Here is a 13,764-nt window from a genome sequence, read left to right as displayed (position 1 = left end):
GAAAAGGCTTTTTACATGCAGATAATGGCAGATTTGGCTAATAAACCCAATTACAAAGTTTCTTAAAATCGCCTGGACTATTGATTTCTGCAAAAAAAAAAAATACGACAGTGACTCTTTAAGTCTCTGTTCCAACATTGCGGCTTCCTTCAGAAAAACTTCATTATCCGTGCAGTTCCTCTTGAGCCGAGTAAGCTCCCCAACAGGAATTGCACGGATTGTGTGTGTCGGGTGATTGCTGTCCGCCCGCAATAGAGTATTACCCGAAATGGGCTTACGATATGTAGAAAATTGTATGTTGCAGGAAGGTGTGCCCTGCAGTTGCAAGTCTAGAAATTCAATCCTTTCTTTTTGTAAATTATAAGTGAATTTTAAATTATAATTATTAGAACTCAAATACTCCACAAACAATGATACAGGAGAGATATCTCTGTTCCAAATGATAATGACATCATCGATAAATCTCCCGTACCATTGCAAGTGTGAACAAAAAGGATTAGCATCAGAAAAAAAAAATATTGTTCTTCCCAGAATGACATGGTTAAATTTGCTAATGAAGGGGAATGTCTAGCTCCCATTAAAACTCCACTTTTTTGTAAAAAAAACTTGCGATTTCCAAAATAAATTCATTAAGCTCTTTTGTATAATTGCCATATTTTTCTAAATGGAAGTGGAGTGCTTGTAAGGCTACCTGCCAAGGGATACTGGTGTATAATGAAGTGACGTCACATGTAAGCCAGTGCCACTCTGGCTGCCACGCGACGTCACTTAGAGAAGTCAAGACATCTCTAGAATCTTGTAGATATCCCGGAACTCGTTTGACCATTGGTTGCAATAGGCAATCCAACCATTCGGACAGTCGTTCCAGTAATGAACCAGAACTGGAAACGATTGAACGTGCATTATACATACCTGATTCGTGTCGACCCCCGTCCGCCGTCTTCTGACAGAGATGTAATCTTCGGGAGGCCTGCCGACCCACTCCTGTCGTCCCTCATGCCGGCCCCCTCTGCCACGTCAGAACTATGCTCAGCCGCGATTGGCGGGGAAGGGGGCCATTCACATACATAACATACATTACAAAGTTGTATAACTTTGTAATGTGTGTTATTTTGTGAATAATTTCTTTGCGCCGCACTACCCCTTTAAGGCTATGTTCTGACACCAATTTTCCATGCTTTAATTTTTCAAAGCTGGAATCTTCCCACTGTTGCGCTGCACAAGGTTTGATGAGATCAGTTTTACCATTGAATTCATTAGAATGCAGTGGAAAACACATGGCCAACATATAACACATTTAAGACACCCCAATATCCCTTGAAGTGTCAGACCCCCTTTCCAGGTGAAAATAGCAGTTTTAAAATACAAATTTCACTTGTTTTTTGAGCCATAAAATATTGGCCAAAAATGTGCTCCTAGCCTGCAGGTGATACAGCTCAGTTCACACTTGTGTTGTGGAGTCCATAGAACAGACGCTACTACCAGGTCCCTAAAGTTCTGGTGTTCAGGTGACTAATGTATACAGTGTACAGTATATACAGAGTTCCTGTCCATTATGCTTGGCGTGGATGACGCAGGCGAGATAGCGGGAGGAGGTGCGGTAACTGAAAGCCGCGCAGTGACGTCGCAGCATGTGAACGATGTGTATGTCTGTGACAGGAGACGGAGGGGGAGCGGCCATGCATCAAAAATAGAATGAGCGGGGGGCGGGGCTGAGTGTCTGGCGCTGCTGGTTTGCGTGCTGCGGTGACGTCACTAGAGAACAGGCAGCAGCCGGAGAGCTGGGTCTGTGCCCGGCGCTGTCAGTAGGTGGCGGGGCCGGCGGCAGTGAGAGGGAGGTGACGGAACGGCAGCGGGGGATAAGGAGAGGGATGCGGCTCCTGTCTGTGTGTTAGGGCCGAGGGACCGCTCGTGAATTGCACCTCAGTCCCACAGTAGGACTCTATGCTGCCACCAGACCGCCACATTACATAGGGAAGAAGAGGGCTGCGCGCTGTACCGGGGGCACCGGGAGCTGCTGCTGCTTGGATGAAAGTTTGCTCGGATGTCGGTGCAGGGTAAGAGAGGCCCCTCACCTCGTGTGCAGCACGGCAGGGGTTAATGAGGGGCCGTGTGTGTGAAGTGTTGCCGAGCCCTCGGTCACCTGGCTGTCACCCCGCGAGTGGTGGACGGTGTGTGTCTGCAGCGCCTGAATAATTTACACCTGCTGCTACTATGGACCGGGGCTGGGTTACCTGCGGGTGAGGGGCCTTTGTTCTCCGCTACCTGTGGAGGACAATAGCCCCCCCCCCCCTCCCTCCCACCACCCCGGCAGCAGCTCTCCAGCCCTGACCCCATTCTACACAGTCACCACATAACTGCAGACATGTACGGAACTTGTGGCGGCAGCCGGTGACATTTACCAGGGACATCCCCCACATCTTCCTCTGCTCGTCGTACCCCGCTCCTCTCGCTCGTCGTACCCCGCTCCTCTCGCTCGTCGTACCCCGCTCCTCTCGCTCGTCGTACCCCGCTCCTCTCGCTCGTCGTACCCCGCTCCTCTCGCTCGTCGTACCCCGCTCGTCGTACCCCGCTCGTCGTACCCCGCTCGTCGTACCCCGCTCGTCGTACCCCGCTCCTCTCGCTCGTCGTACCCCGCTCTTCTCGCCCGTCGTACCCCGCTCCCGTACCCCGCTCCTCTCCTACCAGGTGGCTGAGCCTGGTCATTGTGTCAGACAGATAGCTAGCTCCTGCGGCTCTTCTATCCATGGCATAGCCCACATTTGGGGGCCAATCAGGGCCGTTTTAATACATTGGTGGGCCCAGTGCACAGCCCTCAAGAGTGGGCCCCCCCTTACCTTTCTGCACATTGTATAATGTACTGAATTTGCCCCCACACTGTATCAAGAGCCCCAATACATACAGTAGTTACCTTATAACACTATTTCCACCATTCAGTGATTACATATTACATAAAAACTGCACTAAACAAAACAGAAAGATATCACCATTGATACCATTACATAATACCGCCACACCATGACCCCTATCAGTACAAGCCTATAACAGAGTGAAGTTACATCCAGTGACTCACCGGAGGCGTCTTCTCCGATCAGAGTCTGTCACCTTTTCTTTTTCTCTCCATCCAGCGTGGGCCACCTTGAAGTCTTCTCCTGGCTGTGAATCTTCTCTCCAGAATCTGCCAGACAAATATTTTAGGCTCCAACACATACAATAGTTAGGTTCCTTGTACCCCTATACAGTAGTTACACCCCTCTGTACTCCTACATAGTTACACCCCTCTGTGCCTCCATAGTTTTAAGGTGTCCCTGTAGTATATAGACCCTCATGTGCTCCTCCAGTTATATACAGCCCTCCTGTGCGCTCCCCCATTAGTATATAGCCCCCCTGTGCACTCTCCCCAGTAGTATATAGCCCCCTGTGCTCACCCACAATAGTATATAGCCCCCCTGTGCTCTCCCCCAATAGTATATAGCCCCCCTATGCTCTCCCACAATAGTATATAGCCCCCCTGTGCTCTCCCACAATAGTATATAGCCCCCCTGTGCTCTCCCACAATAGTATATAGCCCCCTGTGCTCTCCCCCAATAGTATATAGCCCCCCTGTGCTCTCCCACAATAGTATATAGCCCCCCTGTGCTCTCCCCCAATAGTATATAGCCCCCCTGTGCTCCCCCTCAATAGTATATAGCCCCCCTGTGCTCTCCATAATATATAGCCCCCTGTGCTCTCCCCCATAGTATATAGACCCCTGTGCTCCCCAATAGTATATAGCTCCCCTGTGCTCCCCAATAGTATATAGCCCCTGTGCTCCCCAATAGTATATAGCTAACCTGTGCTCCCCAATAGTATATAACCCCCTGTGCTCCCCCATAGTATATAGCCCCCTGTGCTCCCCCATAGTATATAGCCCCCTGTGCTCCCCAGTAGTATATAGCCCCCTGTGCTCCCCATAGTATATAGCTCCCCTGTGCTCCCCCATAGTATATAGCCCCCTGTGCTCCCCCAAAGTATATAGCTCCCCTGTGCTCCCCCATAGTATATAGCCCCCTGTGCTCCCCAATAGTATATAGCCCCCGTTCTTCCCCATAGTGTATAGCCCCCTGTGCTCCCCCATAGTATATAGCTCCCCTGTGCTCCCCCATAGTATATAGCCCCCTGTGCTCCCCAATAGTATATAGCCCCCGTTCTCCCCCATAGTATATAGCCCCCCTGTGCTCCCCAATAGTATATAGCCCCCGTTCTCCCCCATAGTATATAGCCCCCGTTCTCCCCCATAGTATATAGCCCCCTGTTCTCCCCCATAGTATATAGCTCCCCTGTGCTCCCCAATAGTATATAGCCCCCTGTGCTCCCCCATAGTATATAGCTCCCCTGTGCTCCCCCATAGTATATAGCTCCCCTGTGCTCCCCAATAGTATATAGCCCCCGTTCTCCCCCATAGTATATAGCCCCCTGTTCTCCCCCATAGTATATAGCCCAGTGTGCTCCCCAATAGTATATAGCCCCCTGTGCCCCCCCCCCCCCGTAGTATATAGCTCCCCCTCCCATATAACATTGAAAAAAACAAACACTTTTACTCACCTGGGTCCACGCGTTCCTCTTCTCTTCCCTCCTGTGGCCGCACTTCCTGTGGTCACAAGAGGCTGCACTCCCCTTACCCTCGCGCCGACGCTCTAGTGACGTCGGGCGCTAGAGGGAGAGCGCGGCCTCTTGTGACCGCAGGAAGTGCGGCCACAAGAGTGAGTGACTGACAGGGAGGGAGCCAATGGCTCTCTCTCTGTCAGTGTCGCTGCTGCTGCAGCGCTGAAGCGCCGCAGCAGCAGCGGACGGGGGCAGCGGCGGACGGGGGGGCCCTGCAGGGGGCGCCATGGAGGGGTAAGTAGATTACCCATCCATGGCGCTCCCCCCTGACAGGCTGGTGGCCGGAGCCCTGTGCGACCGCACTGGTCGCACATAGCAACGGCCGGCCTGCTCGGGGGGGCCCCTTTAACCAGTGGGCCCGGTGCACGTGCACCATGTGCCCTCTGGTTAAAGCGGCCCTGGGGCCAATGTAAAGTAAACAGTTTTAAGTCTTGGGCCTAAGTGTGGCCATACAAGATAGAGACGGCCAACCGCTTTTCGCCAATGTGCACGCTCCACTAGATTACCCATGCATGTGTTTAGTATAGGAAAGGTGTAAGAGGTGGTTGGGCTGCTCCATCGGTGGCTTATTACTCTAAAGTGACTGTACCACCAGGCCCTGGCTGAAGCACTGGAGGCGGGCCGACCCACCCTTAGTGGGAAGAAACTCCAGCCCCTCCATGACGTGACTACATTACAATCAATGGGTTTCCTCCCACTAAGGGTGGGTTGGCCCGCCTCCAGTGCTTCTGCCTTCTGCCTGGGCCTGGTGGTACAGTCACTTTAATGGTGCGTTCACACCTACAGGATCTGCAGCTGATTTTCTGCAGCAGATTTCATTTAAATAACTGAACACAGCATCAAATCTGCTGCAGATCCTGTAGGTATGAACGCACCCTAAGGGTACAAACCCACACACCGTATGCACAGCGTATTTACTGCTGCGATACGCAGCAAATTAGATCTAAATAACTGAACACACGATCAAATCTGCTGTGTATCTGCTGCGTATACGGTGTGTGGGTTTGTACCCTAAAATGGTGGACATCCATGTGGTTTATCCTTTGCTGTTAGTTGAGTCAGGAGGCTTCCACACACATTGGTGACCACTATGTTAGGTGTATGGTGGCCTGCTCACTCCGCTTCCATCTACTGGATATTTTAAGACTTTGTGAGTGGAGTCTGGCAGTGGCTTACAGTGCTTTCTCCATCAAAGACCTGAATGTGCTGGGGATTGATGGGAGAGCTGTCAGCCCAATAAATTAGTTGTCTTGGGGTTCATTCACACGTAGTGTATGCCAGCAGATTTTACACTACAAAGTCTATGGCACTCCATTCTCGCAGAAGAATAAAAAGCCACAGAGTCCTTAGCCTTGTAAAACCTAAGCAATTCTGATGCTGTTATAGTAAAAGGCAAAAACAGCAGTAAAGCATCCATACTTACCTATTTACGCTCCTGTGGCGCTGTGGAGCTCCTAAGCAGGCTGTCAGTGAGCGGGGATCAGGAACAGTGGAGTGCAAACAAGTATGTATGGCTGCTTTATTGTTTTACTATAGAAGCAGCACAGCAACCTAGGTTTTACAAAATCCTGTGCAAGAATAGAGTGCCGTAGACTTTAATGGTATTCAGTATTGCAGCGTATATTCCGCTTTGATGTGCTACATGTGAAGGCACACCTATATCTGTATGGGTCAGACATATTACAGTCTGTGTACATGGGTGACATGGTTTCTTTCTTTACTAGATAGGGGCCTTTCACACTACAGAATATTTGTGGAATTTTAAAGGGAACCAATCAGCCCATTTGAGCTGATATGGTTCCCTTGAGCATTGTATAAAGCACCTGGAGCGGCCCCGGCACAGAGAAAATGACTTTTATTCCCCAGCTCGTGACTAGATACGAGCGGGAAAGTAGTCATGGTGGGCGGCTCGTATCTAGTCACTGCGCTCTGCCTGTCAGCGCGCTCAGAGGGGATGATTGACAGGCAGAGAGGTCCGTTACTGGCCGCTCTACCTGTCGATCATCCCGCCGAGCGCACTGACAGGCAGAGCGCAGTGACTAGATACAAGCGGGGAGCCGCCCACCATCGTATCTCGTATCTAGTCACGAAACGGGGAATAACCCAAGTCATTTTCTCCGTTATAAAGCACCTGCTGCGGCCGCGGACGGTACGTGCTGGGGCCGCTCCAGGTGCTTTATACAATGCTCAAGGGAACCATATCAGCCCAAACGTGCTGATTGGTTCCCTTTAAGCAGAGTCTACGACGCGGATTTTGCTTGAAGTTCTGCAGCTTCCGCCTGTCCCATTGATTCAGTAGGATGTCTCACACGCACTCCACCATCTGCCCAAAGAATTGACATGTCAGCCCTTTGGGCGGATAGTGGAGTGGGCGTGAGAGGTCCTTTTGAATTAATGGGACAAGTGGACTCTCTTGAAATTGAAAAAGTCATTATTGTGAACATACTTAGGCTAGGTTTACACTGCATTCCGCCATTAGTTTATCTTTTTTTTGTTTTTTAATTACATTTTATTGTGCAGAAAAACCACAGTTTTGTCTACATAAAGAGTGCATCCATTTAAATCAGTTTTCTTTCGTAATGTAAGTCAATGGGAAACCGAATCTTCAGAATGGCATACGGCTGCATCATATACGGGAGCCTAGCCTTACTGTTTGTTATGGTTGGTGTTGAAATGTGTGTGTCACACGGCAGACGTATAACTCTATACCTGTGGGAATTGTGCTTTGTCTTTGGCGTTTGTCTGGCATGTGGTATGGGGAGAAGTAGGACCATAGCTTTTGTGACTGGCTAGAAATTGGTGGGCTGAGTGAAGTATCTTGACTTTCCCTCATTTTCCATTATGCTGTATTTCCATCACACTATTCATCACACTTCTCAGTCTCTTGCCCTGAAAACTTCCTGACTGTCTGACAGTAATCAGAGCTCGGCCTTCGTATCTAAAGGAGTGCTGTGATTGGTTGCTATGGGAAAGCCGGACAATTTATTATTGTGTGATAGCCTTTTCTGTAGCCCAAAACATGGCTGGAAGTAAAGTAAGAGCTGAACTGCAATGACACGCTGCCGCGGAGATTCAAACAGTTTCCGTGCTCCCGGCATGATATTGATAACACTGAGTTGTCAATCCAGGGTTTCTTGATAATTGAAGTGACAATTGTGGAGGGGCAGGAAGGTGCCAGTGAGTGAGTGATAGGAATGAGGTGAGAAGGTAGGGGGTCAGAAGGGGAGCTGGTAATCTAAAGTGTAGAACTGCCTTTCTGCCAGGTTATTTTCTGTATGAACTGTGGACCTGCCTGGCCTTTCTATTAGTCCTGATGCCTCTTACAGATAATGGGTGGTATGCTAGTGGCATCATAGAAGGCTCGCTGCATAGTTATTTGGCTCATCACATGAAATCTGCACCCTTTGGTTACTCACAGATAGTGCTGGGCACGTGTAAGACATAATTAATAAACTCCGGTTCTCCTTTCTGTCTGAGGAGCACATCATGGCGGAAGTGCAAAATGCAACATTTCTTTTTCATTAAAGCTGAATCATGTGGCAGGCGGCTTACAGGATTGTCCAGACTCATCTCGGCTGTAATTAGCTGTGTTTTTTAATTAATTGAGCAGAAGTAGAGTAGAAAGTGAGAAAATATGGGAATGGATGGAGGTAATGCAGAATATTACAAAACAACCATTATCTCCCCCCTACCTTGGTCACCTACTATAATGTGCTCTGTTGTTAAAGGGAACTGTCATATTCATTGTAAAACACTGTTGCATTTCAAGAAATCAAAGTTTTAGAAGCAGTGAGGAACTGTGTTCACGTCATCAGGGCCGTCCCCGGCAGCCTCACACAGTAGATAAATGTTTTAAGTGTGCGGTCTTGATTGCTGATAATGGGTATTGGGGGACCTAATAACTAGGGTCATATATCAATTGGTCCTGAATATTATAGGTGTTAGCACGAGTATCAGTATGAAGGAAGTGGAGAGCAGGGAAGTTAGGACCTCTGGTACTCTCTGGATATCCCCTCTCACACATAAGAGATTTGCAGCGGATTTTGCTGTGAACTGGCAGCATGAAATCCTGGAATTGGAATTTTCATCCCGCTGGGAGTATGTAAATGAGGCCCAGTGCAAACATTACCAGTCCACGCTCCGGCTTGCTTCGGGGCTCCCGGCATCCTGACGTCCCACTCGTTGATTGGCTGAGTTGGAGGTCAGGGTGCCAGGAGCTGGAGCATAGCCCGGTAATGTATTCACCGGCCAGCCCGGGTTAAGGGGGCTGGTGTTTACGTACTTGCAGTGGGATGAAAACTCCACTGCGAGTATGTAATCCTGTTCAGTATGATGGTAAGGGGTTTACAGCGGATTTAGCAGTGAGTTCGCTGCATGAAATCTGCTGGGAATCAGTTACATGTGAACCCTCTGTGGGGTTGAAGATAATTAATATATTTAGCAAGTAGAAGCAATGCTCTGTAGGTGATGATAATCTGCAAGAGGCAGGAGCTGCACAGACAGCCCCCTCAGTCTGCCTCTATGCTAGCTAACCTTTAAGAAGTTGTGTGAATGTAGCAGCCATGTCTGGGTGTAGTACCAATCATCAGCTCTCACCAGTATGCGTGGCATGTACTAAACAATTGCTACAGAGGGCATATATTTTCTAATAGTTTCTCTTTCCTTATCTTTGCTTATAACCAGATGCCTACTGCTAGATTAAACAAAAGCTTTTCAGCTTGAACACAGAGTTGTCTCATATGTCCTTTCTGATATTAGGCAGACTGCAGTTGCCTCAGCCTAATAATTTGACTGCACTCTGGTATAACTGCATCCGGTGTTGATACCTTCCCTTATCACCTCCATTAGGCTGCATTCCCACGTTCTGTGTTCCTCACGGAACACGGACGTGGAATGCCTGTAACAGACTCCTCACCGTTAGGGTGCGTGCACACTGCGGAACCTGTCGCGCATTCCGCAGCTTGCACCTGCCGGCGGACAGAGGTGCACGCGTCTCCGCCTGTGTCATAGACTCCATTTTTATGCACGGGTGGATTCCGTCGTCTGTCCAAAGAATGAACATGTTGAGTGATCGCTAGATTGTCTGGGCAGCCCATAGAGGATAGCTGCCGCTATCCCATTCTGCGGAGCGATGGCAGTAGATCGCTGCTATCAGTCGTTTGTCTTTCAACATGTTCAAAGACAAACAACAGCAATGATCAGCTGACATCATTCATGACGGCTGATCATTGCCTTCTATTACAGAGGATGATTATCGGCCAAATATGGTCCGATAATGCTTCTGTGTAATAGGGCCTTTAGTTTCTCTGGTCTGACACCTGATTTAAAGGGGAACTCTGGTTAAGAAAAACTTGTTTTCTATTAAAAGTACATTAACAGTAATATAGATGTGTCTATACAATGTATTACCGTATCTGTGCGGTTCTGCCACACTGGTAGCTGATAGAAATCCAGAAAAATAGAAAAATGGCCTCTGTGCCAATTCACATTGTCTCCTCTCTTTCTGCTTTCCCCCCTTAGGAGACAAATATGCCTCTGTCTTACATTGTGTGTGTTGCTGAGCACAGGCTGATGATGCAGACAGGGGGCAGGGCGTGATGTCACAGGAGGCTTGGCTGGATCCCCTAATCCCCTGAGTGATCCACCATCTCTGAATGGCCAGAAGCAGGTGCAGCACTAATTTTACTGATTGTGATGGGTGGGGGACTGTGATGATCAGCTGAGGGAAAGTATTGCATTTTGGGAACTGCTCAACCAGGAAGGACAGAAACACAATACAGAATAACCCCCCCCCTCCCCCCACAAACAAATGGATTTTTGGTAGTTTCAAAGCTGGGATAGACAGGTAAGTAATGCTGTATGCTTCTGCAGAAGTTTCTTTTTTTTTTTTAAAAAAAGGGAAATTGCCTTGTCTGCTTATCGAGGTTTATACCCTGCCCTGGCTCTTATTCCTGTGCTAGTCTTGATTTTCAGTACGGATCCAGATATTAAATCTACCTTACCATTACCTGTTACTCCACTCCTTTTCTGACCATAGGCTCTATTCCTGACTAAACTGTCAGCTAATAAAGGTGCCCCAAACTGCTTACATGGCTACATAGCTATCTGAGCAGTGAGACTATTTGTACCTGTATTATAGTCTGAGGCTGCAATCGCCTAAAAAATGCTTTTCATTACCCATATGAAGTGTCATAGAGGTGTGGCCATGGTAATTTAGTGCCTGGCCACACCTTACTACTTACATAACCATGTAGCCATGTAAGCAGTATGGGGTGTCTTTTCTAGCTGACAGTTTGAAGAAAAAAAAACTTCCTAGTACTGGTACTTGACTGTTACTTTTTTATTACTTAGAAATGTTAAAATTCTTTATATGCCACCAGTGGTTCTAGCTAAAAAAAAAAAATAAAAAAAAAAAGTCTGCTGATACGTTCTCGCCTCCCAAACACTTTTTCTGCCTTCTCACTGCCAAATTTCAGAGACAGGCTCCTGAATGGAGACAGAAACAATTTTGTTACAGATACTGAGCAAGGTCATAACAGTGCTATGTAGAGGTCATCATTATACAGTATTCCATGGTTGTCTAATTGCAGCATTTCCATGACAAGTACATTTTAGATAAATGGGTCAGTCACAGAAATGTATGCCAAAAAATCTACAGAATGTGAATTTACCCATTTAGGCTTGTCTCGGGAGGAGAATATGATGGATGTCTTCTGCTTGCCAGTGCTCACTACTTCTCTTTCCAAATCTTGGAAGTATACCTTTTGAAACGTGAGGGTGCGGATGTATATACCAATCATGCAAATGTTGGACATCACATGCGGGCATAACTTTCTTTTGGTGATTGTTTTGTATATACACCCTCAAGTCACATCAGCCATGCCCGCTTCATATACCCTGAAGACTTCCATGATGGATGTATATGTCATTGAGCGTTAAAGGGGTGTTCTGGAGGTAAAAAGTTTTTAAATCAACTGGTGTCAGAACTGGCAGTTAGGTGAAAATTCCACTACGAGTATGTAGTCTTATTCAAACTGACAGTACGGGAATCACAGCAGATTTTGATGCAAACTCTCTATGTGAAATCCACTGCAATTCCATTATGTGTAAAACTGGCCTCAAGCGACATGGAGTTTAAAGCGACTCTGTACCCGCAATCTGCAGAGAGGCATTGCAAGCCTAGGGCATAGACCACTCTAGGCCACACCAATTTGGCACAGGGCTCCAAGTTTAAAAGTTGCTTTTTAGGACAATTACTGCATCCCCTGCCGAACGGACCCCAGTACAGATCTTGGATTAAAAGCAGCTATCCGAAGGTACAAGTGGTTTGGGGTGGGGGACAGATTGTGAGTACAGAGTTGCTTTAAAGGCTGATAAAACTGACAAGCTAACAAATTGTGGTGTTAAAAATTTGTCAGCAACTGCATAATTATTTTATTTGTACTATCTGCCTCCTATAGTGTGACCTTACAATCTAGAGTACTTTGTCCTTCCCGATGAGGTGATGACCTATAGTGACTGATAAAATAGAATCTTGCTTTGTCATGGGGACTTGTCAGTAGTTCCTCCTCTGTCCATTGTCTACACTATTGGTTTGAGCAGCCCTGTCTCAGTTTTGAGAAAAGAATGGGGATATACCAAACGCATTCTGCAAAACACTGAAACAAAGTTTCGGATTTTTGAGATTGATCTGAGAAAATTTCGATATGAGGTAACGCATTCTTTTTTTTTTTTCCTTTGTTCAGAATTTGCTATTTTTGCATCTGAAGTGGCACTGTTCGGAGGTCTTTGGGTTATCCTGTGAATCATTTTCATACCAAAAATCCTAAAGAGCCATGTAATTGTCATAACTCTTTATAGCTGCTAAATGACAATCCTCATTCATTTTTTATGGTCTATACAATGAATATATTAATGATGGGACAGCCCTTTTAAGTGCAGCTAGAATACCTCAGTGTTGCTCATTGAAGGAGAGCCTTTGCGTTACAGAGCTCTCCTACATGGGTGCTGCCTGGACAACTCCGTTAGAATGGTATTTACCAAATATCCTACTTCTGTCCAACTTTTAAGCTGTATTCAATCTATTCGACTAACATTTCAGTCTAGAAAGAAGCTTATTGTGGTGTATTTTAACTGGATTACTGTCAGGAAGTGGAGAAAAATATCTGCCTTTCTAATCACTACCCTACTTTACCTTCTGTGCTTTCCGTTCTGAAAATGACTGATATTTGTAAATGCCATTAGCAGCCTTTTATATTACTCTTTTATTTCTATCTGTATTTATTCAGGCTTTTGATGTCTTTTTATAATACAACCTGATAAAAAAACACTAAGCCCAGCCTTTGCATACATACATTTTGACTATTTAATCTAAACTTTATTACATTCCTCCTATTAACACCTGAGACCTGTATCCCTATAGGATTCTGTATGGCCAGTGTTTGCATCCATTTGGGTACATTCTATAGTCTGGTGACTTTTAGCCTTACTAAGAATAATTGACTGTTTCATGGGTAGCAAAAAGAACTTTTCTTGCTCAAGCAGAAGATTTCCTCAGCCCAAAGTGTGCTTGAATAGAAAATATATACTGTTACTGTCATCCCCATTTTACGGTTCCAGGCACCATTTGTAAGTACAGTAGTTCCTTTTTCAGTGGTGCCATTTTTTTTCCAGTGGCATAGGAGGATGCTTCTAGCTTGACATTCACCAGTATATTGGGAAATTGGTTTTGCATTCGCTTATGTCCTTGTTACAATAGCTTGAGAATTACGGAGAAGACTCAGGGAGGTCGGTATCAGTGTCAGAAGGTCGCTGCCGATGACGTTTTTGAACACCAGCTGATTCCCCTTTCACAAATCAGTATATTTTACTGTAAGATTGCAGACAGTATAGTACCCATTGGTGTTAATGGACCATTTTACATATTCATTGTTACAGATCTGTGAAAGGGCTATGATCTGTTCGGCAAAAATCACTGATTCTCTGTGAATGAGTCTGTGCTGATGCAGACTACTATGAATGCCTATAGATATTGCTGTACATAGCTCTGGATCCACGGTTGCTGACACCTCTGCTGATGTGTGAATGTGGCCTGAGAGTGGATTCAAAACGAATGGGAAA

At 46.7% G+C, this 13,764-nt stretch overlaps 1 protein-coding gene across 3 annotated transcripts in view; it reads left to right on the top strand.

The window, feature by feature from the left end:
- Positions 1-1,828: 1,828 nt before the first annotated feature.
- Positions 1,829-13,764, top strand: part of GRAMD4 (GRAM domain containing 4) — a 104,108-nt gene continuing 92,172 nt past the window's right edge. For 2 of the 3 annotated variants that reach the window (XM_069977040.1, XM_069977030.1), the window contains exon 1: positions 1,829-2,057. In XM_069977040.1, coding sequence (XP_069833141.1) covers positions 2,029-2,057 — 29 coding nt within the window. In that variant the 5' untranslated portion in view covers positions 1,829-2,028. Of the gene's footprint in view, positions 2,058-10,257; positions 10,313-13,764 lie in introns of those variants that run through there. The other variant, XM_069977036.1, reaches the window with a different exon arrangement.

The sequence above is a fragment of the Dendropsophus ebraccatus genome, chromosome 1 (genome assembly GCF_027789765.1).
Source record: "Dendropsophus ebraccatus isolate aDenEbr1 chromosome 1, aDenEbr1.pat, whole genome shotgun sequence".
NCBI classification, from domain to species: domain Eukaryota; kingdom Metazoa; phylum Chordata; class Amphibia; order Anura; family Hylidae; genus Dendropsophus; species Dendropsophus ebraccatus.
The sequence above is the reverse complement of the archived record's forward strand: the minus strand, read 5'-3'. Positions and strand labels throughout refer to the sequence as shown.